Source organism: Mustela erminea, chromosome 1 (assembly GCF_009829155.1).
Source record: "Mustela erminea isolate mMusErm1 chromosome 1, mMusErm1.Pri, whole genome shotgun sequence".
Lineage (NCBI taxonomy): Eukaryota > Metazoa > Chordata > Mammalia > Carnivora > Mustelidae > Mustela > Mustela erminea.
The window spans coordinates 211,607,597-211,632,561 of record NC_045614.1 but is presented as its reverse complement, the minus strand read 5'-3'; the positions used below and the strand labels follow the sequence as shown (position 1 = coordinate 211,632,561).

At 48.6% G+C, this 24,965-nt stretch overlaps 1 protein-coding gene across 7 annotated transcripts in view; it reads right to left on the bottom strand.

Moving 5' to 3' along the window:
• DOP1B (DOP1 leucine zipper like protein B) overlaps window positions 1–24,965 on the bottom strand; it is a 108,496-nt gene that overhangs the window by 46,830 nt on the left and 36,701 nt on the right. For all 7 annotated transcript variants that reach the window (XR_004288502.1, XM_032354644.1, XM_032354608.1 and 4 more), the window contains 11 exons: window positions 20,323–20,512; window positions 16,844–16,942; window positions 16,395–16,518; window positions 14,619–14,728; window positions 14,243–14,357; window positions 10,412–10,532; window positions 8,328–8,447; window positions 6,689–6,791; window positions 5,408–5,599; window positions 2,446–3,130; window positions 363–634 (listed from right to left, as the gene is read on the bottom strand). Coding sequence is in view for 6 of the 7 variants with exons in the window: in XM_032354644.1 (XP_032210535.1) it covers window positions 363–634; window positions 2,446–3,130; window positions 5,408–5,599; window positions 6,689–6,791; window positions 8,328–8,447; window positions 10,412–10,532; window positions 14,243–14,357; window positions 14,619–14,728; window positions 16,395–16,518; window positions 16,844–16,942; window positions 20,323–20,512 (2,131 nt within the window). In the remaining variant the exon portion in view is untranslated. The remainder of the gene's footprint in view (window positions 1–362; window positions 635–2,445; window positions 3,131–5,407; window positions 5,600–6,688; window positions 6,792–8,327; window positions 8,448–10,411; window positions 10,533–14,242; window positions 14,358–14,618; window positions 14,729–16,394; window positions 16,519–16,843; window positions 16,943–20,322; window positions 20,513–24,965) is intronic.

The following is a 24,965-nucleotide window of genomic DNA, read 5'->3' as shown; positions in this document are numbered from 1 at the left end:
CAAGACCCGCTCACCATCTTCAGGAATAATCTTCTCTAAATTTGACAAGAACTAAGCTTTCCTTGAGGTGAACTAGTTTCAAAGCCTTTACCCTTATAAATTAGAGCACAGTCTCTTCTTCCATATATTTATATATAACTTAACCATCCTTACACATGAAGTCCAGTCAGCCTAAAAGTGAGCAGAGCCAGAAACTGTGCTGCAGCCTGAAAGAGAGGGACAGACAAGGCGGGCACAGGTCTTGAGCAGCCCTCTGGGGCTGTAATCAGAGCCGCCATATCCCTGTGACCACCACGTCGCAGACAGCTTTGAACAGAAGGCTGGGAAGAGGGTCTCGCCCACCTCCGTCCAGTGGGGCATACCTGATAGAAGTCGGTCTTCTCTGCGAGGACTTTCAGTATCCCTGGAGGAATGGGAGGGACTGTCACCATCTGCAGCTTGCCGAAGAACGGGTTGTGTCCAGAGCTTTTGTAACGTTTCATCTTGTCTTCGATGACAAGCGCTAGGGACTGGGAATGGTTGATCACCTCCAGCAGGGTGGAGATGGCCACGTTCTGGAGGAAGCAGTCGGTCACACAGCAGCTGACGGTCATGAGGGACCTCAGCCAGGACGGGAAGCTGCAATCGCCGGCCCCTGCAAGGAAGCCAGTCAGAAAGACAGAACCATGTGATGATGGCTCGCTGTGTGCAGATTCGGAGACCCTCTGAGAGCCACAAGTCAGGCGGCCAGCAGTGTGACAGTAACCTTCTGGTGGTGCCATGATTATCAGTAATCACTCGGGGCCAGAGGACAAAGGACCCTGAGTCTGCTTTCAAAAGCTTGTCAGGTTATTCGACTTCTGAAAATGTCAGTCTCAGGGCTTTGAGATGACTCAGAGCGCCTGCCTTTTATTTATTTATTGAGGAACTTACATATACTGGAACTCATGTTAAAAGTTGCTTTTAAATTTACATGTAGTAAATCCACATTTGTGGGTATCGAGTTCAAAACATTTTTTAAGGCTCTCCTGATGGCAGGACACATGGCATCAAAGAGGCCCAGAACAGGGGTGTCTGGGGGGCTCAGATGGATAAGCCTCTGCCTTCAGCTCAGGTCATGATCTCGGGGTTCTGGGATTGAGCCCACATCGGACTCCCCGCTCAGCAGGGAGCCTGCTTCTCCCTCTGCCGCTCCCCTAGCTCATGCTCTGTCCCTGTCTCAAATGAATAAATAAGATGTTTTTAAAAAAAAAGAGGCCCCAAATAAACTGTGGACTTCAATTCTAAGTGCCGATCCTCAAGTACAGCGTCATGTGCGGCTAATGACTCCCGAGGAAACTGCAGAGGAAATTAACTGATGACTTTAATAAGAGGGGACGGCTTGGTCCCGTGTTCCTACCAACTTCATCACTTCTTTCTTGTTTTCCACCTTCCTCTCTTTTAAGAGTTCACTGCCTGCTAAAGATTGTAATTGTGTCTGCCCCAAATCCGTATGTTGAAGCCCCCATGCCTAACGTGCTGGTATTCAGAGGTGGGGCCCTTGTGACGGCATTAGCACCCCCATAAGAACAGACGCCAGTGAGATGCCCCCGTGCCCCCAGGATGTGAGCGCCCTGTGAGAAGGTGGCCATCTACAAACAAGGGGAGAGCTCTTATCAGAAACAATGCTGGCACCCTGATCTCAAACTTCCAGCCTTCAGAACTGTGAGAAAGAAATTTCTGTTCCTTAAGCCATTCAGTCTATGGTTTTCTGTTACGGCAGCCTGAGCTTCTAAGACACCGCCTGTTATGGGGTGAATTGTGTCCCCCTGACTCCCCAAAATTCCTATGCTGCAGTTATAAGTCCCTTCAGGACCTCAGAATGTGACCTTATTTGGAAACAGGGTTGATGAGGATGTAATGAGTTCAAACAAGGTCATATTAGAGTGGGTCTCAATCCAAAATAACTGGTGTCCTTAAAAAAAGGCAACTGAACACAGGACGTATAGACCACACAAGGGGAAGCCATGAAAAGACTGGAGTTATGATGCCATGAGCAAAGGAACTACCAGAAGCTAGGGAGCGGCTGGAACACATCCTTCTGAACCTTCCAGAACAGCCCAGGCAGTATGCTGATCTCAGACTTCTGCCTCCAGAACTGTGGGGCAATGCATTTTTGTTGTTTAAGACACTTAGTGGTACTTCATTAAAGTAACCTTAGCAGACAAACACAAATCTTTAACGACCAGTCTCATGAACTAGTCTATTTACTATTTATCATGAAGCACCTTTTACTTTCCAGGCCTCTTAACAGGCTTTGCGGGACTCCTCAAGTTTAAAAATACGGTCCCAGCCTCACCAATCTGCCATCTTTAAGAGGCAAGTCAAAAGCACACACCACGAACGACAAAAACACACACGGCAGAGAGGGTGTGGGCCACGTGACGGGACTCCTGAGGGCGGACTCCAGGGGGGCAGCCCTCTCACCGGGAAGCTGGAAGAGTGCTTCGCAGAGCCGCTCCGTCTCCTCCTCGGACAGGTAGACGGGGAAGGTGGCGCAGTCCAGCAGCAGGTGGCAGGCGGCCGCGAAGGCTTCCCTGCAGCCCTCCCGTGAGCTCCCCAGGTCAACAACCACCTGCTCCACAGCCCAGTCCTCCTCCTTTTTTTGGCCGGGGCTCCTGGGCGGAGGCGATGGCAGCTCTGCACTTTTTGTCTTAAACGGAGACCCCCGAACTGTGAACAAGTCTGAAAGCATCTGCTTAAACTGGGGCACGCTGATGGGCTTCGTGTCCCACGGGTTCTTCCTGTCGGAGTCGCTGCCCGCTGAGCACGGTGGCCCGTCCTCGTCCCTCCGGGCCGCGGACTCGTCACACTTGTTCTCTTCTCCGGACCCTGCCAGCTGTGCTCCAAAGATGTTCTTGTGCGCAAAGTTGGCGATCAGCTCCTGGATGCAAAGGAACGTCCTCTGCATGCTCCCACCCTTCTTCCAAACATCGTCTTTCTCCGGAGAAACCCTGGGGACCCTCAAGTGCTCCGAGAGCTCTGGCGACGAGGCACTGAGCCCGATCCCGCTGTCTTCAGATTTCAGGGGAGGAAACGAAGCATCTTCGTCAGCCGGAATCACTGCCTTTGTGTCTATAATCACTTCACTGTTTTCACCTTTTACTGGACTCTGTGGGAAAAAAAAAAAGGAAATTTGTGTTGTACACATCTCGTAAGGCCAAGGGATTCAAATACCAGCTGAATCGGGCAAATCATGAATAGGTTACTTCCAGTTTTTTGAAATCCTAATTTTCTACACCAAGAGAACCCCTGTGTAAAAGTGTATAATACAATGAAGAAGGCACAACAGGGGAAAGAAGGGGGGGCAAGCCCAAAGAGGAGGCTGCTGGGCCCCACACTCTCCAGGAAAGCGGGCTTTGAGCCCACTTTGTATTATTTATTTAGGTTCAAGGTTCAAAAACGTTATTTAAGAAGAGTTTCTGGCATATTTAAATTAAAAAACTGAATGAGGATGTCAGGCTGAGGGCAAAATAAAGGCATGAAGAAATAAAATGAAAGCAGAAAGCCAGAATAAAGTGTTTACTCATGTACATATAAGTACCCCTCCACCGACCTACTGGGGAGTGTGTGAGTGTGTGTGAGCGTGCGTACGCGCGCTCCATCACTTTTTCTGAGGGATGACACTGTGATCTTTAATCAGTCAACCTCTCCTCTTACACTGCTAACGTCATTAATATCCCATTAAATTTAAAACATTCCAGCATTTAAACCACTGTGCTCTACAGGAAGAATGAAATAGTCCACGCTTTGTGAAACATCGATAATTATGTTTGAAGACACATGCTTAAACTTTGTATCTGAAATCATTTAAGGGACTTTTTTTATTAGCTATTACAGCTAGGAAAAAAAAACAAAAAAGGACTAACTCTGGAAAGGGAGTTAACACCCCCGTGCAGGCCCAGCCCCGAGTGCTGGGAGCAGCTCCCTTTCTGGGTGTCCGCCGCCCAGTCAGCCTGCGCTCCAGCCCGCAGCTGCACTGGACGGGTGTCAAGGGCCGAGGTTTCAAATCTTTAAGCAAAGTAGAAAATAAAAATAACCCAAAGACTGCAGGCCCCCAGCTCCTGACTGGTTACCGTCTTTTGGGAGCACCGTTTGGCAGGATCTGTGCCAATTTATTTTTTTTTTATTATTATTTTTTAAGATTTTATTTATTTATTTGACAGAGAGAAATCACAAGTAGACGGAGAGGCAGGCAGAGAGAGAGAGAGGGAAGCAGGCTCCCCGCTGAGCAGAGAGCCCAATGCGGGACTCAATCCCACGACCCTGAGATCATGACCCGAGCTGAAGGCAGCGGCTTAACCCACTGAGCCACCCAGGCGCCCCAGATCTGTGCCAATTTAGAAGGCGCACGTATCTCTCCAGTTTGAAAGGAAATGGGTTTGACTGCAACCCACGGAGAGGGACTGACCCTTCAGAGAAACCTGCAACCACGAGCCAGCTGTGCAAGGAAGCTTAGCACAGCGCTGCCTGTAACAGTGAAAAGCCAGAAATCACCTAACTGCCCTTGAGAGAAGCCCGGAAGCCATGGGGAAGCCACACCTAGACTATCGCACAGAAGTCACCCAAGAGTAAGAAGCTTCTACATAAACCGGTATGGAATGAGGTCCCCAAAACACTGTTTGAGAACCAGAGCAAGTCAGAGAACACTGTATGTTATGGGTTGAACGTGTCCCCTCAAAAGATGAATCAGTCCTACCCCCGCTACTTGGAAATGTGACCTTATTGGAAACAGGCACTTTGCAGATGGTCAAGTCAAAATGAGCTCATTAGCGTGGGCCCCAATCCAACATGACCCATGTCCTTACAAAAAGGAAATCTGCACACAGGGTGGGGATGAAGACAGAGCAGGATGCCGAGTCCACAGCAGGGAGACCCCAGAACCTGCCAGCACCACCAGAAGCAGGGACAGAGGATGGAGCCGACTCCCCCAACCCTCCCCAGAGAAAACCATCCCCGCCCACACAGTGGCCTCAGACTTCTGACCTCCAGAACCAGGAGGCAGTAACTACCTCCCATTTAAGTCCCTCGGTCAGTGGTACTTTGTTACTGCAGCCCAAGTAAATAAGCATCTCACTTATGTGTCTAAAAGGACACCAACACCACACAAATACACACACACACACACACAGAGCAAGGTCTGGACAAACCAGTACTGGAATCAAACCAGTACCTGCAGTGGGGAGTGGCGGGGGTGATCAGCGGAAGGGGGGTGGTCAGCTTCCACGCTAAAAGCTTCTGGGAAGCGTCTGAGGATTCTAGAAGCAGATTTTAGGTAACACCTTTACATCCTCTGGTCTTCACTTCTACCCTAGCCCACCCTAATTACTTCCCACTCCCAGGAAGTAAGCCAAGCCCAGAGAACCATGTCCGCTCCCCAGGGCTGTACCGTGCTTCCACTCGTGGGCTCCATGTCCAGGTAGGAAGGTGGCATCTGGACCTTGCTGAGCACTTTGAAACACGTCTTCAAGGCTTGGGTGAGCTCGGGTAAGCTCAACGCCTCCATCTCCTCAGCCAGAGGCTGCACCAGGCAGCCCAGCACCTGAGGGAGGTACTGGGTTTGCACTTCAGAGTAAAGCTCCTGTGGAAAACAGACATAAGTTTAACTACTCATGTTTCCAATTTCTGGTCAGAAAAAAAAAATGGTGCCTTAGAAAGTCCATTTTTTTTTTAAAGATTTTATTTATTTATTTATTTGACAGACAGAGATCACAAGTAGGCAGAGAGGCAGGCAGAGAGAGAGAGAGAGGGAAGCAGGCTCCCTGCTGAGCAGAGAGCCTGATGAGGGACTCAATCCCAGGACCCCGAGATCATGACCTGAGCCGAAGGCAGCGGCTTAACCCACTGAGCCACCCAGGCACCCAGAAAGTCCATTTTTTAAAAAGATTTTATTTATTTATGAGAGAGAGAGTGAGAGTGAGCGGGGGTGGCGGGTGAGCAGAGGAACAAGCAGACTCCCACTGAGCAGGAAGCCCGATGTGGGGCTCCATCCCAGGGCCCTGAGATTGTGACCTGAGCCAAAGTCAGACGCTCAACCAACTTAGTCACCCAGGTGCCCAAGTGTCTTTACCTTTCTTAACAGAAAATCATTGCCAGGTTTATTTCTATATAAGGAAATTAGTTTCCTTTGAGAAAATTAGCCAACGGCACAGTTTTATGTAGAAATACCTTTAATCCCACTCCTGAAGAACCGAGGTTCAGGGTGAAGCCAAGTCATCTCTGCTGGATAAAACTTCGGCTTAGGTCACTTACAACTGGCTCAAAGTTATAACCTTTTTTATTTTTTTAAAAAGATTTTATTTATTTATTTGACAGAGAGAGATCACAAGTAGGCAGAGAAGCAGGCAGAGAGAGAGGGGGAAGCAGGCTTCCTGCTGAGCAGAGCCCGATGCGGGACTCGATCCTAGGATTCTGGGATCATGACCTGAGCGGAAGGCAGAGGTTTTAACCCACTGAGCCACCCAGACGCCCCTATAATCTCTTTTAAATAAGACATAAAAGGCATAGGAGATTACATTCAGCTACATCTTCCACGCCAAAACAAACACTGCAAGTGTGCATTTATGTGTACCCATTTTTCAGGAAGGTGAGGTTTATCAGGCCAAGGACACTAATGAGAACGTGAACAACAGCAAGCACAGAGCCGCCTCCTCTCAGCAAGGGGCCTTACCAAGGGGATAACATCCAGGAGGAATACCAAGAGGGTGCAGAGTTCTGACACCGTCGGGGGAGGGCTGATGCTTTTCCCAACAGGAAAAGTCCTCTTCGCTGGTCTACACAAGTCACAGGAAAGAAAACCAAATCAATTTTTTTTTCCTTTGAAAACTTCAAGCATTTCTTGTGATGTGCAAGCAAGTTACCCTATTTCAAACATAATGAAAGGCAGCTCTGTCACTCTGGTAAGTAAGCTCTAGTGACTAAAACTATCAGACATGGAGTGTCAGTCTGTGCCTTGAATTTGCGTGTCTCTGAAACACGTTCACTCAGACCTGAACGTCACCAGTTCAGATGAGGGCGGATCCAGGCCCAGGTGGGATGCCACACCCAGCGGATCTGGAGCTCCAGCAAGAGGAGGAATGCCAGGTGCCCCCCCAAACCATGTTCCAAGGGCAGTCTGGGTAGCAACATTCTATTCCTTGAAAAAAAAAAAAAAATCTGAAAAACAATGGCCAAGGGTATAATTTCAGTAATGGGTGTGTGTGTGTGTCTGGCATTATTTCTTATTCTTTCTTACATTTGAAATGTTTTGTAGTTGATTTTTCTTTTCTTTTCCTTCTTTTTTTTTTTCTTAAAGAAAGCATACCTTTGTAATTCTGAAACAGAAACAGGCTGACCAAAATATATTCCAGCTTCAGTTTAACACGGCCTTGCTGCTGCCCCTGGGTCCGGCTACAGGTAATTGATTCACCACAGACCTGAACGCCCACCAGGCCCTGGCTCTAGAGGACACAGAGGGTCACAGTGGGGAGCAGCTGGGAGGTCAGGCATTCCTGGGTTCCCGCCTCAGCTGGCTGCTAATTCCTGGGAAATGCCACACGATGGGCCTCTTGTCCCTGGGCGCTGACTTTCTTATGTCATCCAAATGTCTGCTTCTCTTTGGGGTGTCCTGAGGAGCTAGTGAGTATACCTGGAAGGCTTTCAGGCCAGAGGAGAGCCCACAGCAAACAACAAGGAAAACTTCGATTGAGTTGCCAGGTAGGGAAAGAACAGTGACAGCAAGGAAGTCTAACCGTGTGACTCAGGACAAGACAGGGTCTGAGAGATGACACTATTCCTCACGCTGTGAGAAGAGGGACCTGGGACAGGCTGACAGGGAAGCATGCGGTTCCCCAGAGCGCACCACAGTCCACAACGGCAAGGTGGTGCAAGTCACTGACCAGATGAACGGTGACAAATAGCTGCTCATGGCAGCTTAATGCTTTTATCTGACCAGTGATACAGAAATTTCAGTAAGAATTTAAGAAGACTAATGATTTTAAAACCATGCACTCTAGTCACAGAACCACAGATCTCCACCCCTTTAAACAAATGAGCTTCCGGGAACACGCGTGCAGATGTATCTGGTCAATGTAATGAGAAAATGCAGAAGGTTTTCTCGACTTAGAATTAATAAATAAGGAAGCTCCAGAATTATGGGGCACAGAGTACCTGAGGCTTCTTACCGGCAATGTTTTTTTATTCTACAACAATTTTAAGAGAATTATTTCCCATCATGTGCTCAGCACAGACCACCCAACCTGAGCCACGTTAACAGCTATGAAACCACAAAAGCCTCTTGAACATTCCATAATCCCAAACTGGATACTTACCTAAAGCAGTCCTCAAAACACCTGGTCATATAGTCCCAGAGAAAGTCTGTGCTGAGGGACGTGATCAGCAAATTCACTGTTTTAACAATCTCGGAGGCATTTCTGTTTTCTTTTATTGCACTGTAAAGGAAGGCAGATGCTCATGAATGCAGTTGTGAGAAGCCGTCTACCATGAGAACACCGTGTCTAAAAAACTGTATTTCGTTTACTTACTTCTAGAGAGACAGACAAATCAAATAAAGGTAAAAATGTTATTGGCCTGATATAGGAAAGAGTTTGCATAACGCCATCCTAAACAATATTTACATTGTATAAACAATATTTACACTGAGGCATTCTCTTAGGAGTAAGTATAAGAGCTACTGTGAAAAGAATCTGGTAAAGGAAAGCAGTTTTAGCCCATGTGTGAGGCCTTAGATACCCTGCTGGTGAAATAACATGGTACACCCGTTTGGTCAGTCGGGATTTATTTTAAACCAGTATAAATCCTTACTGAGGAGCCTAAGGCAAAGTTACGCTCCACTGCAGAAGACAGGAGAGCTACCCACAACTTGCATTTAAAAAAACAGGCAATGAAATAGCTAACGTAATTCCATCTTTGTATATTATTTAGAGAGCGAGCGAGAGTGAGCGAGCGTGCAGGAGCTGGGGGAGGGGCAGAGGGAGAAGATCTGAAGCAGACTCCCTGCTGACCATGCAGCCTGACACGGGGTTGACCCCATGACCTTGAGACCATGACCTGAGCCAAAATCAAGAGTTGGACACGCTTAACGGACCCAGCCACTCAGGCAGCCCCGGAATTCCACCTTTAAAATAAAAGACATACAACTATCGATTAGTGTATGCATTCCAAGTCTGCAGAGAAATGAAAATGTTTCATGTGTTCCTCTCAAGGGCAGTGGGATTGTGGGTGATATCTTTTTTTCTTGATACCTTCAAATATCAGTATGTTCCACAAATGGCATGTATTACTTTCACATTCAGAAAAATAATAATTCTAGGAGAAAAGAGCAAACACTCAGAACTCTTGGTACATTCACAATTGAGAAGCCAGAGAAATCTTCAAATAGATTTATATTTTCAATATACGCAATGCCAATTCAGGCAGAAGGAAATTACATCAAGGATAAAGTAAAAAGGAAGAGACTGTACTGTCTTAAAAGTAACAAAAGCAAGGGGCACCCAGGTGGCTCAGTCAGTTGAGTGTCTGCCTTCGGCTCAGGCCATGATCCTGGGGTCCTGGGACTGAGTCCCGTGTGGGGCTCCCTCCTCCACGGGGAGCTTGCTTTTCCCTCAACCCTTTCTCCCCACCCCACCACCAGTCTAATAACTAAAATCTTTAAAACAAACAAACAAAACAAAGCAAGAACAAAACCCGGGGTTGAGAGAAAACCACACGTTCCAAGACAACACCCCTGCCAGGTCCTGAACCCCACATGCTCTGCCTTCGGGGTCCTGCAGCACATGTCCTCAGGGAGCCCCTGGCTGGGTGTCCCCTCTGCCGCTGGACCCTGGTTCCACCTCCCAATCTTCTCTCAGCCCCTGCCGTCCTCCCTTTTATTATTTTATTTATTTATTTATTTTTAAAGATTTTATTTATTTATTTGACAGATAGAGATCACAAGTAGGTAGATAGGCAGGCAGAGAGAGAGAGAGGAGAAAGCAGGCTCCCTGCCAAGCAGAGAGCCCGATGCGGGACTCGATCCCAGGACCCTGGGATCATGACCTGAGCCGAAACAGAGGCTTAACCCACTGAGCCCCCCAGGCGCCCCCATCCTCCCTTTTAAATCCCCACATGGGGACACCAGATCCAGCTGCCCTTAAACGGCTTGTGCACCTGCCAGTAAATAGGGTCTGTACAGCCCAGGCTGGGCAGAGACTAGCTCACATGCCTCTGACGCCAGCCAATAGGAAACAGGCCATTCATGGTGACGGACTCAAGAGCATCAGTTATCTTCATGGCTGGTGTGATCCCTTGCGTGCCCATGTTCTCAGCCCCAATAATTTCTAATAAACAGCAAGGAAAAGAGACTCGTACCATAAGGGAGTGGGGAAGAAGCATGAAGCTGGGGGCAAACCCATACCTTACTAGCGAGTTTCCACTCTGGGTATAACTAAGTTTAAGATCGGAGCCGAGCGCATCTCCGCAGTAAGAATAAAAGGCCCGGATGACTTCGAGAAACAAATCCCCAACCACTCGAGGGCCTGCAGTTAAAACAAAAACGGTCAGAGAAAGACGAACAATTCATGTTTACAACAGTAAATGACACAGGTGTGAAAAGAGAGAGCATAACTGCACACACAATTTCATTGTCTAAAATGCTCAGAAACTCGTTTGACAACGACAACTTTAGCTGGGGAATACCATCCGTGAAAATGGCCAATATTTTTGTAGTGCTTACCACGTGCTGGACACTGTTCTAAGCATTTTCTATCGGTTAAACCTTATTTACTCCTTCCAATAGCCATAAGACCAGGGACTGCACTGCTGCACTGATGACAGATAAGGGACAGGCACCGAGAGGTGAAGAACTTATCCAAGCCAGACTCTGTCTGGGGGAGCCAGGATATGTGCTCAGGGTATGTAAGTGTGCACAAACTGCTTGACCAGAGTAGGACCACTTTTCTATTTTACATTCTTTTAACATTTTTTTACATTTTTATTTATTTTTTTAAGATTTATTTATTTTGGAAAGAATGTGAGCAAGCACAGGGGTGGGAAGAGCAGAGAGAGAGAGAGAGAGAAACCCAAGCAGACTCCAGGTTGAGCACGAGTCCAATGCAGGGCTCAATCTCATGACCCTGGGATTGCAACCTGAGCCAAAACCAAGAGTCAGACACTTAACCAACTGCCCCAGCCTGGTACCCCTATTTTATTTTATTTTTTTAAGTAATCTCTACACCTAGCCTGGGGCTCGAACTCATGACCCTGAGATCAGGAGTCACATGCTCCACTGACTAAGCCAGTCCGGTACCCCTCCAAAATCTTTTTTTTTTTTTAAATTTTATTTATTTGACAAAGATCACAAGCAGACAGAGAGAGGGGGGGAAGCAGGTTCCTTCTGAGCGGAGAGCCCGATGTGGGGCTCGATCCCAGGACCGTGAGATCATGACCTGAGCTGAAGGCAGAGGCTTTAACCCACTAAGCCATCTAGGTGCTCCCCACAAAATCTTTTAATCATGACCTGGTATCCCACAAAAGAAATGCCACCACTCCTGGAGAGCTTACTAAATGGCACAAAAGAACAGAACCAGCTGCAGGTTAGGGAAACATTCCTACCGATCAGGCAGGTGGAAGGCAGCTAGACCTTCTGCTGCGTCCATAGCAACCACCGGGCACGGAAGGGAGCGACCTCTCACCCGTGTGTTCAACGGAGGACAACTGGATCGAGTCAGAGGAAACGAAAGCTCTGTCAACGTGTCTGTGTTAAAAAACAGCCAGCAGATCGAGCCACTCTTTTATGCTTCTTTTTTCACAAAAACAGAGGATGTGCCTCTGAGAAAACTTTTTTCAGCGAAAGCCCCGCATATATTTTATCTACAGTGCGAAGATGCTGAATGCGTTTTACAAATGAAGGCAAGTTTGTTGCCGTGACTGAAGGAGAAAATGAGGCAGCGCGGGACGCCTGGTAGCAGAACAAGGGCCGCCCTGCCCCTTCAGCTCTACTTCTGTATAATCCACTCCTCTGCCTCCCAAGTATGTCTTCCCTGGGACAACGAAAGGGACAGACAGGAAAATCAGACGGCTGGATCGCGCAGGAGGCTGCCATTCCTCCCCGTCTGGAAACGCCGACCTGGAGCCCAAGATGGCAGCAACTCTTCACTCGGCTCACTGAGGGTCAAGGTCAAGACATAAAACCCTCAGCCTCCAAAATACGGTTACATTTTTTCTTTGGTCATTTCCCCAAGTTATGCAGGAAGCTCCCAATACACTTACAAAGCTCACTTCATTTTTTAGTGGAAATCGTGATTTCTCTGAGCTGCAGTCACTCCACACAAAGAGGCAGAGCCATCGCCAGTGGACTGAGGTAGCAGAGGAGGGGAGGGACAGGGGAAGGGCACAGGGCAAGCTCGGGGCACTTAAGGCCAGAGTTGGGAGGGACAAACACTTCATGCTTTGAGTCTGGCCAAGAGCAGCTAGAGCTGTACATGTCACGGGATATCACGGGATACAAGGTCATCCGTGTTCCATGACCGAGCGTCTCGGGTGTGGTGGGTCTGCGTGCAGTCAGGTAAGCAGCTATGCCCTGTCAGAGAGCTTAGGCTCCAGAGTCAAACAGACTGCATTTTAATCTCAGCTCCCAGGCAGCCTCTGGCAAATCACTGACTTTGCTCAACCTTTGTCTTTCCATCTGTAAGATGGGAATAGTGAGAAAACCCACTTCAGGGTTGTTGGACGCAAAAAAATGCTCAAAAAATGTCAGCTGTTATGATTAACAACAGTAAAAACACATGAGGACCTCAGAGTCTCCCTTCCATATAACTGGACTGGATGCCTTCCCCCCCCTTGCATCCCTAGAACCTAGCATCATCCCTGCCACACAGCAAATGCTCCATGCCTGTCCCTGAATGAATAAACGGTCTCCAACCTCCACCCCAAGAGCAGAGGGAGAAGGGACCTCAATAAAGCCCTCGATTCTTGTTCTCTGCAAACAGCGACCAGGCAGTGTCCAAATCCTGAGCGCTCAGACGACAGCATCAAACTTGAAATCTCAGGGCTCCTGGGTGGCTCAGTCAGTCAAGCATCTGCCTTCAGCTCATCCCAGGGTCCTAGGATGGAGCCCCACGTGTGCTTCTCCTTCTCCCTCTGCCCCTCCCCACACCTGTGCTCTCTTGCTCTCTCAAATAAAATCTTTAAAAACAAACAATAACAGGGTGCCTGGGTGGCTCAGTGGATTAAGTCACTGCCTTCAGCTCAGGTCATATCTCAGGGTCCTGGGATCGAGTCCCGCATCAGGCTCTCTGCTCAGCGGGGAGCCTGCTTCTCTCTCTCTCTCTCTGCCTGCCTCTCTGCCTACTTGTGATCTCTCTCTCTCTGTCAAATAAATAAATAAAATCTTTTAAAAAAAACAAAAAACAATAACAAAAACCCCCTTAAAATCCTATGGAGAAGCTGGAGACCCATTATGGTGTTCAAGTGACTGGATATTAAGATCTTTAATTTTTTTTTTTAAGATTTTATTTATTTGGCAGAGAGAGAGCACACGAGCATGAGCAGGGGAGGGAAGCAAGGGGAGAGGGAGAAGCACGCTCCCCGCTGAGCAGGGAGTCCGCTGTGGGGCTCGATCCTAGGCCCCGGGATCATGGCTTGAGTGGAAGGCAGACACCTACCTGACTGAGCCACCCAGGCACTTTGGATATTAAGATCTTACTGTGAATGGATATCGGAGCAATTTCTACTCTTTAAGCAAGGGAGAGAAGGTCATTTTTTCAGCTGAGGCTCACAGGACCACAGTGTGTATCAGGAGACCCTTTAGGAAATGGAGTCTAGTTCAGCTCTGTTCATTTGGCAGAGGAACAGCCTGAGGCCCACATGGCAGAAGTGCCTGCCCCGGGTCACAAGGCAAAACGAGGGAGGAGGGTCTCTTACTCCCTTGAAAATAAAATCAAAGCTCACTTGAAGCCGGATATTTGACAGAAGGAACATTCTCGCGAAGTCAGTACAGTATATGCTCTGTTCGCACACGCCAAAATGTGCATAGCAGGAGCTCAAAGGACTTCTCTAACAAAAGTGCTCACGTTATTGTGCAAAACTCGTAAGCGGTGCCTACATATGACCACTGAGCACATAACCGGGCTGAAGTACTTCAAGATTTGGAAGTTCTGATGGAATCACACTCAAAATAACATGCTGATGTGTCTCGCACAGGCAATCCACATCGGGCTCATGACAGTGACCGCGCTTCGCACATTACCTATTTCCGGCTTGTCGAGCAGACTGACGAGGACTCGGAACGGCTTCAGGTACGCGTGGTGACGTTCCTCTACGTCGGCGTCTGAGAACTTCTGGTGCAGTATTTCAGCTAGACCCTGTTTTGTTTTGTTTTTAAAGCCACAGATCAGGATATTGTACACAGCACAGTTTGACATTACTGGTTGTTCTACTTGTAAAAACTCTGGGATAGAGAGAAAACCAGTCACGCAGCACGGAATGAGCACAGAAAAGGTTTCCCCACCGTGGATCCAGGACATGCCCCATGTCTGCTCTGAGGTCCTGCCCATCAATTCACAGAGGAATCATGACCAGGAATGTTCTAGACCGGGATCTACTTTGCAGAAAGGCTCCTTTACCTCAACTAAAAGATCCTTGGAATATCTTTCAAAAAAATACGAGGACTGGTCTTCGTAAGAATTTGAGAGCTCGGATTCTGGCACAATGGTATTTCCTTTAATATCTGAACCTATAAAAGAACAAGGATCATGAGCTGTTAACAAGATCTAAAATTTTAAAGTACATAATCCTGCGCAAAGGATTAATAATCATGCTCCAGCATTTTTAAAAATAGAATTCCTCCAACAGAAAACCAAATTCCAATCTGGCAAGACTAAGTCACATTTTCTTCTTTTGAGAAAAATGTGGGGGTGCTAAGGACTCCACTTCAACAGGCATCAATTTAGTTTGTCCCGAGAATTCACCCTCAGTGTCTTTGATTGTCTGATTACAAAGATCTAAAGGCATGAGGATCAGTTTTTAAAACCAGCGTCTGTATGACAGTATGTGAAACCAAGCTGTTCTCACATATATGCCCTTATTTTGAGCTTTGGGTAAAGACCAAGGGAGGGCAACTCATGGTATAAGGAGAGAGCGTGGGCTCTGAGGCTGAGGCTAACAGGCTAGACTCAGCACTGGACTTGGATCCTGGGTCCTCTCTATACACAGCAAGTCAAGGTCAACCAGAACAGAGCTGATCATTTAGTAAAATCATCCTTTTGATAAAAATGCTTAAAAAGCCTGTAAATATTCTTCTTGAAATCCTTCATAAACTTCTATGCAATGGGTTCTGAAAGTTCTGTGTCTAGGGAGAAAAGAGGAAAGAAAGGGGAGAGGGAACTTTCTGACTCTGGTGTGAGAAGACCCCCATGTTGAGGGTTATAAACTTGGTGAAGCAGAAGATTTTTTAGGGCAGTAAGACTACTTTGTGTGGATGCTGTCCTGGTGGACACACGCCCTCGCACATCTGTCTACACCCACAGAAAGCACACCAGCAAGAGCGAGCCCTGATGGAAACCAGAGTCTGGGTGATGACGTGCCAGCGCTGCTTCATCGACTATGACAAATGTGCCGCCCTGGTGGGGGGAGGGAGAACCTGGGGGAAGCTGGGAACTCTCTGTACCTTCCTCTTAAGTTAGATGTGAACCCAAAACTCCTCTTTAAAAAGAAAAAAAGCTATGGAGTCCTTTCATGGTCGCTTTGTATACAACTTCTGCTCAGGAACATGAACGTGGGAATTTATAAAATTCAGAAAGTGCTCGCCTCCTAGCCCTGTGGTTTCCTGGACTCTTGTCCCTATGAAGACTTCCAACCAACAGTCAGGGGCTCTTATTCTACAAGTTTACAGGCTGTCTGCAGAAATAGAAACCTGGGTTCTCAAGCTCTCCCCTTAAGTCATCCAAATGTTTTCCAAAACTTGATGTCAATGCCACAGACATTCCCATCCAGGCCAAACCTCCTTTTACACAAAATCTGTAACATTTGTGGGTCTTCTCTCACACCCCCAAACCCATGAGACTTTTTTACAGCAACAGGCTTCTACTTGAATAAGGTTTAGCTACAATTTTTTTTTTTTTTGGTGGTATTTCAAGCTTCTTAAAATGGGATTCAATGTTCAATATTCAATAGATATCCCACTTACTTACGTCCCTGTTTTTAAGTGTAATACCTGTAACATAAGCCAAGCTACAGTGCAGGCAGAACTCAGCCGACCAGGCCCTATTTAATCAGCGTGTTATTTTTCCATATCTTATGATTCAGAAACGTTATCACCAAGATTGAAACTTGTTCCAAAAATCAGCACTAAAAGGTTTCATGTTAACTTTGACTTTCACTTATTGGATACTGCTCAGGACCTAGTAACCACGCATAAAGTCTTCTGTTCAGAGACATGTCTCTCCTCAGTAGGGTCTGGGTGGCCGCTGACAGGATCTGCACGAGGTCCGATCTGAGCAGGGGAATGGCTCTCTCACTGGAATCCTGTTGGAGGACAGAGAACACTTTACTGCAAAGGGATGATGGAACAGAGTACTGGCTTTTGGACACGTGGTCCCCCTTACCAGTCTACAAAGCTTTATCTTAAAAAGAAAGTTCTCAGAAGGAGTTGGATCTTTGCAATGCCCACGGCCAGAAGCCATGCAGTTTTTGCTATGGAAACATCCTCCTCAAAAAAAGGAACAAGGACTGAAAAATTGTTTTGGCTGAAAGCAAATGGTGATCACAAAGTGGCTCTGAGGTCCAACCCACCTGCCCCATGTCCTCAGGAAACACCAGGGACTCCCGCGGAAGAACACAGGTGACTTACCAGACAGGTATAAAATGGAAAGAAGAACAGAACAATTTCCAGGTTATTTCTTTGCACCAGGACATTTGAGTCCAACAGTGAGGCACACAGAGACTTTACCTGTAAACGATAAGACAGCATGAACATTTCACTCCCCAGACATTTAGCAGTACTTGGCAGGCTACTGCTTACAGTCACAGAAATGAGAGTAACTTCTACTGGGAACCTTGAAACCACTGTGGGAAGCCAGGAACTGAACAGTCAGGCGTCAGTGTGAGAAATGAGGGTTCCAGCCCTAGACCCTGGGGGGCAACTCGTGCTGGAGGAGGTCATGGACAAGACTACTTGTCCTGTGGAGCTGGCGGCGCCTCACCCCCTCCCAGATCCTGGAATGTGCACTCTGTTTGCCCTGCCCACTCAAGTTCCCAAGGGACATAGCCTTGCGACAGAGATGTGGTGTTGAGAACACCTGCGCGATATACGTTACTGAGCCCAGTTAAGGCCGCTACGTAGACTTTTAAGATTTGGCAGGTGGGTGTGGAATTGTATGGACGCAGGTTTCTGGTGATGAGGGAGCAGGAGGCTGGCCGAAGACCAAGCAAAAGCTGGCACCTTGCACCCCCTCTCCACCCGCTCCCCTAGGTAATGTATGTGACATTCCTCTGGCACCCCGACTGACAGAAGCAAGAAACAAATAGCTAACTTGCAGAAATCACAATCCTACAAGATCACAGTCTCCCTTGGTTTACAAATCAATAGCCAGAGGCAAATAGCTGAGTTCCTCAAACCCTAAGGTCACCTTCCCCACCATTAACAAAACTGAAGGACCATGGTGAGGTATAAGGGAATGTAAATATAGTTAAATCTCTTCTAAACCTAAATCTCACTAACAAAGACGACTGATGTGGATTGATTACTACGACATCCCACCAAGAATCTCCCAACTATCTTGATGTTAATGGCTGGCCTAAAGACAACATTGATCAAGCCTCAAGGCCTCCGGTATCAGGGCATCTTGTAGGCCCTCTTTAGCATATGAAAACTCGTTGAAACCTCCCTTCTCCTCCCCTTCCCCCAACCACAAGATATATATCCTGCCATCCCTCACAACCCTGGACAGCAGCTCTTCCTGCCCACGGGTCCTGTGCCCGTGCTTTAATAAACCACCATTTTGCACCAAAGATGTCTCAAGAATTCTTTCTTGGTCATCGGCTCCGGACCTCAGCCCACCGAACCTCACCTAGGTTCTAGAACTTCATCACTGGGATTTGTCCTGCATAACCAGCCACCCTGACCTGCACATACACAGGTAGGTCAAAAAATGTGTTTGAGACTCATACCGCATAGGTGACCCGGGGATCCTGGTTAGTGGACATCCGTGGGCCTCCCAGTCAGAACGGGCCCTTCTGGTCTGGACGGCAAGAGCTGTGAAATTTGGTTTGCCTCCCCTCCTGCTCCAGGCCGGGGCGCTCCCCCAGAATGGAATCCCGAAGGGGAGGCAAACACACCCAGCCCAGGCTCCTTGAAGATGTAAAGGCATGACAACAGGAATACAGCTCGCTCCAAACTGTACGGAGGTGAGTAACTGTTTAACTTCAGACCCCTGTCATCTGCCCTATGGGGATGGTCAGTTGGAAGTCCCAGCTGACGGGAGGACGCTCCGCCCGAGCCTCTCCACCGGGACTCCGGCCTGGCTGTCTCCACAGGCCTTCCCCAGCTAGAGAGGCCGGCTGTGGTAAGGACCCAATGTGATGGAACTCTGTCTTACTCTCATTCACTGCTTACTACTACTGCCCTCACCTGTGCACAGATGTCCCTTTTCTTCTGTTTCAATTAGATTTTTATAGTATCAGTAAAATGGTTTTTTTCCCCTTCAAAACTGAGAGTACAGCTGCTGTGAATCTTTTCTTCAGAACAGACGTGGAGCTCTACTGGACCTGTGGCCACCCAAGACAAGCCTCTCTAGTTCTCTTGCTTATTCGACTGGCCGCCTATGGATCTGGAGCGGCCGGCCTCTCTCCTTGGTCTCTCCCGGCCTGCCTCCTACGCGGGCCAGTTTTAGGTGATACCCAGAAGCCCCCAAGGAGGCTGGAAATGGCCAGTGCGACACCGGAGAGTCGGTTAGCTGTGGGCCTCGCATGTTCCAGCTGAGACCTGGAGGGGCTTGGACCAGAGGGTGAGATTCTAAGACCTCAAATTCCATGATCCTAGAAAGGAATGTCTTTCAGTTCCAAAAAGAACTTCTGGCTAACCTGAAACTCCAAAGACATTCTGTTAAATGGATTCCAAACCAATTCAATACACATTTTGTGTCTTTTCCAAGTGTAGAGACACAGGATACAGAAGAGCCATAAGAAAAACGCTAATAAAAAGCTATGAGAATTCTAAGAGGGGAGGGAAAGATCTTTCAACTGGGGGAAACAACAAAACTCTGAGAAGGACAGGGAAGATGTGTGTGGAGATGGTGGAGAGGAGATGGGGGGTGAGTGCAAGGAGCGAGGTGGCCTCACAGACCTACAGGCGCGCCTGGGCAGTCCATTCAGGGGGGCAGAAGGCCTGAAGGGAGGGCAAGGCATGGGTAGGTTGGGAGAGGACTTAAAATAGAGGGTGGTTGGGTTATAGACATTGGGGAGGGTATGTGCTATGGTGAGTGCTGTGCAAATGCATAAGCCTGATGATTCACAGACCTGTACCCCTGGGGCAAACAATACATTATATGTGAATAGAAATAATTTGAAAAAAATACTCTCAAGTTTGGACTTTATCTGTAGGCAAGAGGAATCCAGATATCTTTCAAGCACAGTGTAGACAGGAGCGAAGCTTTGCTTTAGCAGAGGACGGGTTGGGGAGGAGCCTGTCGGAAAATTATGGCAAAGTCCAAGCAAGCCTCTGAAACTGAAGGAAGAAAGGCCGTGAAAATGGAGAGGCACAAGCTGTTAGGGTTTACCACTAGGTGGCGAAAGACTGCAGGCCATTAGACACACAGGACGGAAGTTTGGGGAGAAGAGAAAGATCCAGCAGGGTCATGAGAAGGGTCGGGCCTGAGGACGGACACCGGAAGCGCCCTGACGATCTCGATTTGAGAGAGGAGAGGACGACAGCTGGAGCAGGACGGAGAGACGGTGACCGGGGGAGCAGACGCTGGGCTGGGTGACAAAGGCCACGGAGGAAGCAAGGTTCTAGCTAAAGCAGCAGACTCTGCGAGGCCCCTGGGGCACTGCTTATAACTAACCGTACTGGCGGGGCCTCCAGAAGGGGCCTCTTTAGGGGCAAACATGTATCTGTCTACGTAAATTGTTAATGCATATGTGAAAAACAAACACCCCAGTCCGGGGTTTATCCTGCGTACGGACGCCTCGTCTTGCTTGGCAGCTAAGCGCACATACTCTGATGCCTGGAACACCTCTATTTCCCTGCTGCTCTCCACTGATGCCCGTTTGCAGCCCCAGCTGACAGCCTGTGCACGAGGAAGCCGTCCCCGTGAGGAGCAAAGCACCCACCGTGAGCTGGTAATCCGTCCCCAGCATGTACTTCTGCTCCTTGCCCGGCGAGTCCCTGCTGATGTGGCCCACCACAAAGAGCGAGGCGGGAAGGCGGATGGCCGGGCTCACCAGGACGCTCCCCCAAAGGGCAGCGTAAAACACCTCTTTGCCGACCACCAGGGACAGCCTCAGGAGCAGAGCGTCTGTTCTGTGGACAAGAGATACCGACTGTAAGGGCTTGGTCCCAGCAGCCACCGCTCGCTCGGCTCTCCCCCCGCTCTTTCCTCCTCATTCTGAGTGGCTGCCATCTCTCGCCTTTCTGTTCTGTCCACCTGCTGGCAGTCACTGAAATGGAGTTTGCTCAAACAAACGTGGCCCCGAGAGGTTCAGCTTCGCAGCCCACGGGAAGCATCCGGCTGGTCGTGTCCCCGCGGCACAGAGAGACCCATCGCTCTCCGGCCTCGCTGTGGATCTGCGGGGCTCAGAGGAGGGGATGCCCCAAGGGGTTGGTGCGACTGACTGGAGACACATGATAATAAAGTTCCCCCCACCTGAGCACAGCTGGGGACATGTGACTTCAGAAGCACGGGGGACAACATTCGCCTGGGCCCCCCATCCGACACAAATCCGTAAAGCCTGTCACTCTGCCCACAGCACACCCCTATGTCGACTTCCGCTCTGGGAAGTTCTGCTGATGCCGGACATTTCTTTGTCCCTTATCTCCATCCGGGTCTCTGTGTGGGTCTCTCTCCCTTGACCTGCCATCAGCAACTTCATGTCCATCCCTTAAGAGAAGCAGCGTCATCAGCAGATCCGGGCTTGTTCTTTCCACAGATACTGACCAAGGCCAGGCTCCCCTCCCTGCAACCCCACCCCCGCCCCGTGGCCTGTGTGCAGCTGACGAGGGCACCTTCCCTGTTAATAAGGAAAATGGCTTTACCAGGCCAATGACAGCTCCTGTCAGTAAAACAGCAGAAGCAACCCCCCACAAAGGGCTTTCACTGAATGAGGACGAACTCCATTCCAAAAGAGTTCCGTCCCTCACATCTCTCTGCGAAGACACACAAACATCACAGAAGAACAGGCCAGTGTGACGCAGTGGGCTCCCCGGGTTCCTGGAGTAAGGCCTCTGTCGTCCAAGCCCTGTGTCTGCTTCCTGGCATTGGTCCCTAGGACGCGTGTACTGTGTGCATGTTAGCTGTCGGCTGTGAGATACAGAAGTGAGGGGAAGACGTTCTGAGCAGGACCAGAGGGGCTCGTGTAAAACTCCGCACAGGCAGACAGTCAGTGCTCGGGCCCCACCGCCGCCATGACCAGCGGGTCTGCGCTGTCTGCTGATGAGCCCTTACTCCAGGCGACTGGCGGACACGCAGCTGGCGTGCAAAAACACTGTGAAGTGAATGCCACCCTTTCCCCTTTATTGGGACTCAAATCGTGTCCGGCTTACTTTTCAATTATCGGTCCAGGGTATACAAAGATTTTTCATACAAAAAAATTATCTACTATCATTTTTTTAAAAGATTGATTTATTTTTATTTATTTAAAATTTTTGCCAGAGAGAGCACAATCAGGGAGAAGCAGGCTCCCTGCTGAGCAAGGAGCCCAATGGGGGACTTGATCCTAGGACCCTAGGGTCATAACCTGAGCTGAAGGCAGCCACTTAACCAATGGAGCCCAATGCAGGGCTCGATCTCATGACCCTGAGATCATGACCTAAGTTGAAATCAAGAGTAAGGCACTTAACTAACTAAACCACCCAGGCGCCCCTACCTTTTTACATTAACAGCGAATTTTGTTCTCTTTAGAACTAGTCTAAACTTTTTTGTCTCATAAAATACTTGAATTTTACTGTGCAAATGATGCACAGTATCATCTTTACAGAAAAAACAAAACAAAACTGAAGAGGCATGAGTTAACAGCCAAATGTTTAGGAAACACACACAGAAGGGTTTAGTGGCTAAAGATACCCACTGCTCTCCTACTGAGGCTGAGCAAACAAATACAGCTTGTCGTACCCAGCTCTGGAAACAGAGGAGGTGTAGAAGGTGGGGCCTGTGGGTCACTGTCCCCTGGGCAGACAGATGTCCCCAGGCTAGGCAGATTCCTACAGAAGGAGATTAACTGAGAAGGCCCCCAGGAGTGCTTCCCTCTCTCCAGGATCCCTCTCAAGGGAAGACTGATGCTTAGATAAAACCCACTGCAAACACAACAATGAACGCACTAATATCACGTCTCCCTTTGCTCAGAACAGTGTATTCCCAAAGTCAGTTCCATGGAGCACTGATGCCACGAGCTGTTCCACAGACAAGAAATCTGGGAATAGCCACCTCAGCTATCCCTTCTTCAATATTCAGAGCGCACCGGCTAGTTTTCTTTATTTAAAAAATGCAGCTTGAGTCTCATTTTATCCTAAAACAAATTGATATTAAAGCCTGAATGATGCTGTGGTTCACAAAAGGGCAACCGTGACGCGACTCGGCTAGGGAGGGCGCAGTGGAGAGAAGATAACCGGGATGAGTCAAGTAACGATTAAATAAGAATCACTCTTACCATCTCAGATGTGAAGCTCCAAGATTCCAAAACTAGCAGAGCCCAGGGCTTGAATCTTTCTATTCAGAATCAACCAGCAACCTCCAAACCCCTCGTTTCCATCCATCCTGTCCCACCCTGGCTGGCGGGCTCCGGCCTCCCGCGAACACCAGCTTCCTCAGACACCGACACGCTCTCCTCTAGTCAACAGACAGCAAGGGACACAGACTGCTTGCCATGAACCCAACTCCGGCCCTGTAGCCACTTGCCTGGTGGACAGTCCTGGAAAGCCAAACGGTCACTGGACAAAGAGCTAAAACAGAGCTTTGGGCATGAGTGTCCAAATGAGCTCAACATTGACAACAGCATCCTGTCCAACACGGGTCAGGTCCGTGCCCAGAGGGGCAAAAAAATTCTAGAGCCAGCAGAGCTCATCATGCTGTCTGGATCGACCAAAAGAAAGGTCACTAAATATGTTTCTAGGTGCCTGCGTGGCTCAGTCAGTTAAACATCTGACTCTTGATTTCGCCTCAGGTCACGATCTCAGGGTCCTGGGATCCAGGCCTACGTTGGGCTCCGTGTTCAGCGGGTGTCTGCTTGAGATTCTCTCTCTCCCTCTGCCCCTCCCCCTGCTCCCCTGAACGTCCGTGTGCTCTCTCTCTCTCTAAAATAAATCATCTTAAAGATACATATGTATGGGGCGCCTGGGTGGCTCAGTGGGTTAAAGCCTCTTCCTTCGGCTCAGGTCATGATCCCAGGGTCCTGGGATCGCGCCCCGCATCGGGCTCTCTGCTCAGCAGGGAGCCTGCTTCCTCCTCTCTCTCTGCCTGCTTCTCTGTGATCTCTGTCTGTCAAAAAAATAAACAAAATCTTAAAAAAAAAAAAAAAAAAGATACATATGTATGTTTCAACTATTTCAACTATTTAATTCAGGTTTTCTCAACCCAGACAGGATGGACTTGGAAGCCAGATAAGCCTTCATCATAAGGACAACCACGTCACTGCAGGGAATCTTAGTGCTAAATGCCAGCAGCACCTTTTCTACCCCCTGGTAACAGCCCAAAGAAAGATGCCAAATGTCCCTGGGGGACACAAATTATGCCAGCTGAGAATCGCTGACTCACACTTTTGCCTCCGTACAGACCTCTGAGAACAGTCACCTTTCCCCCAAATCCTCAGGAGAGGATTTGGTACTTTACGGTACTTTCTTCCCACTACTCCTGCTTCATCAGTGCAGCAAAACACAGCTGTGAAGCTACTTCAGGGGCACTTGAAAGACGACAGTCTGGCCAGGATCCCGGCAGGCACACAAGGGTTAGAAAGCCAAGGTGAAGCATTAGTCCTAACACTGGCCAGAGTTTCCGTTCTTAGGGTTCATGGACACACACAAGCCAGGAACAACTCCAGGAACCTGTGAGTCACTGGGCCTAACTCAGTCCTCTGCGTTTGCCACCAGTGGGGCATCAGGTCCCTCCCTTTCCCATCCCGCACAGTTTGCTGGGGGTGTCTGCCTTTGCTCCTGAGCACTTAGGGGAAAAAAGAGTTCTGACTTCTCTCAAAGTAACGCGGACACAGAGACCAAAGACTCTGGAGCAGTCATCCCAGTCACTGTGCCCATACACACCCACTCAGAGATCTAGAACCCTCGACCAGCATCCACCTCGGAGAGCTGATAACGAACGGCTTTGGAGCGCTGCAGACACGGGGCCCGCTTTTCTCTCATGGCTCCATCTACTCGGTGATTCATGCAACTCTACTCAGCTCTTGGTTCAATGTCAAGAAATCTCATCAAAAAAAAATCCAAGTGAAGCAACTTTAGCAACTGTTCCATCGAACCCTCATTGATCAACTAAGAGAACACATAAAAACACCCCAACTATTTACACTCTTCTGGCGTGATTCATTCTTACAAATTAAAAAGAAACTGCAATACAGTTTGGGAACTGAAGTGTTCATCTGTCAGATGATGGAAAAAACATTCATATACACACATACACGGATCTTTCTGGGAACGAGGAATGGGCCAGAACTTCTAGGAAGAGCCTGGGACTAGAAGTCAAGAGACAGAGCTGGTAAGGGTCCTCTCGCCGACTCCTACGTGACCTTCCCTTCATTCCCTCCGCACACCTACC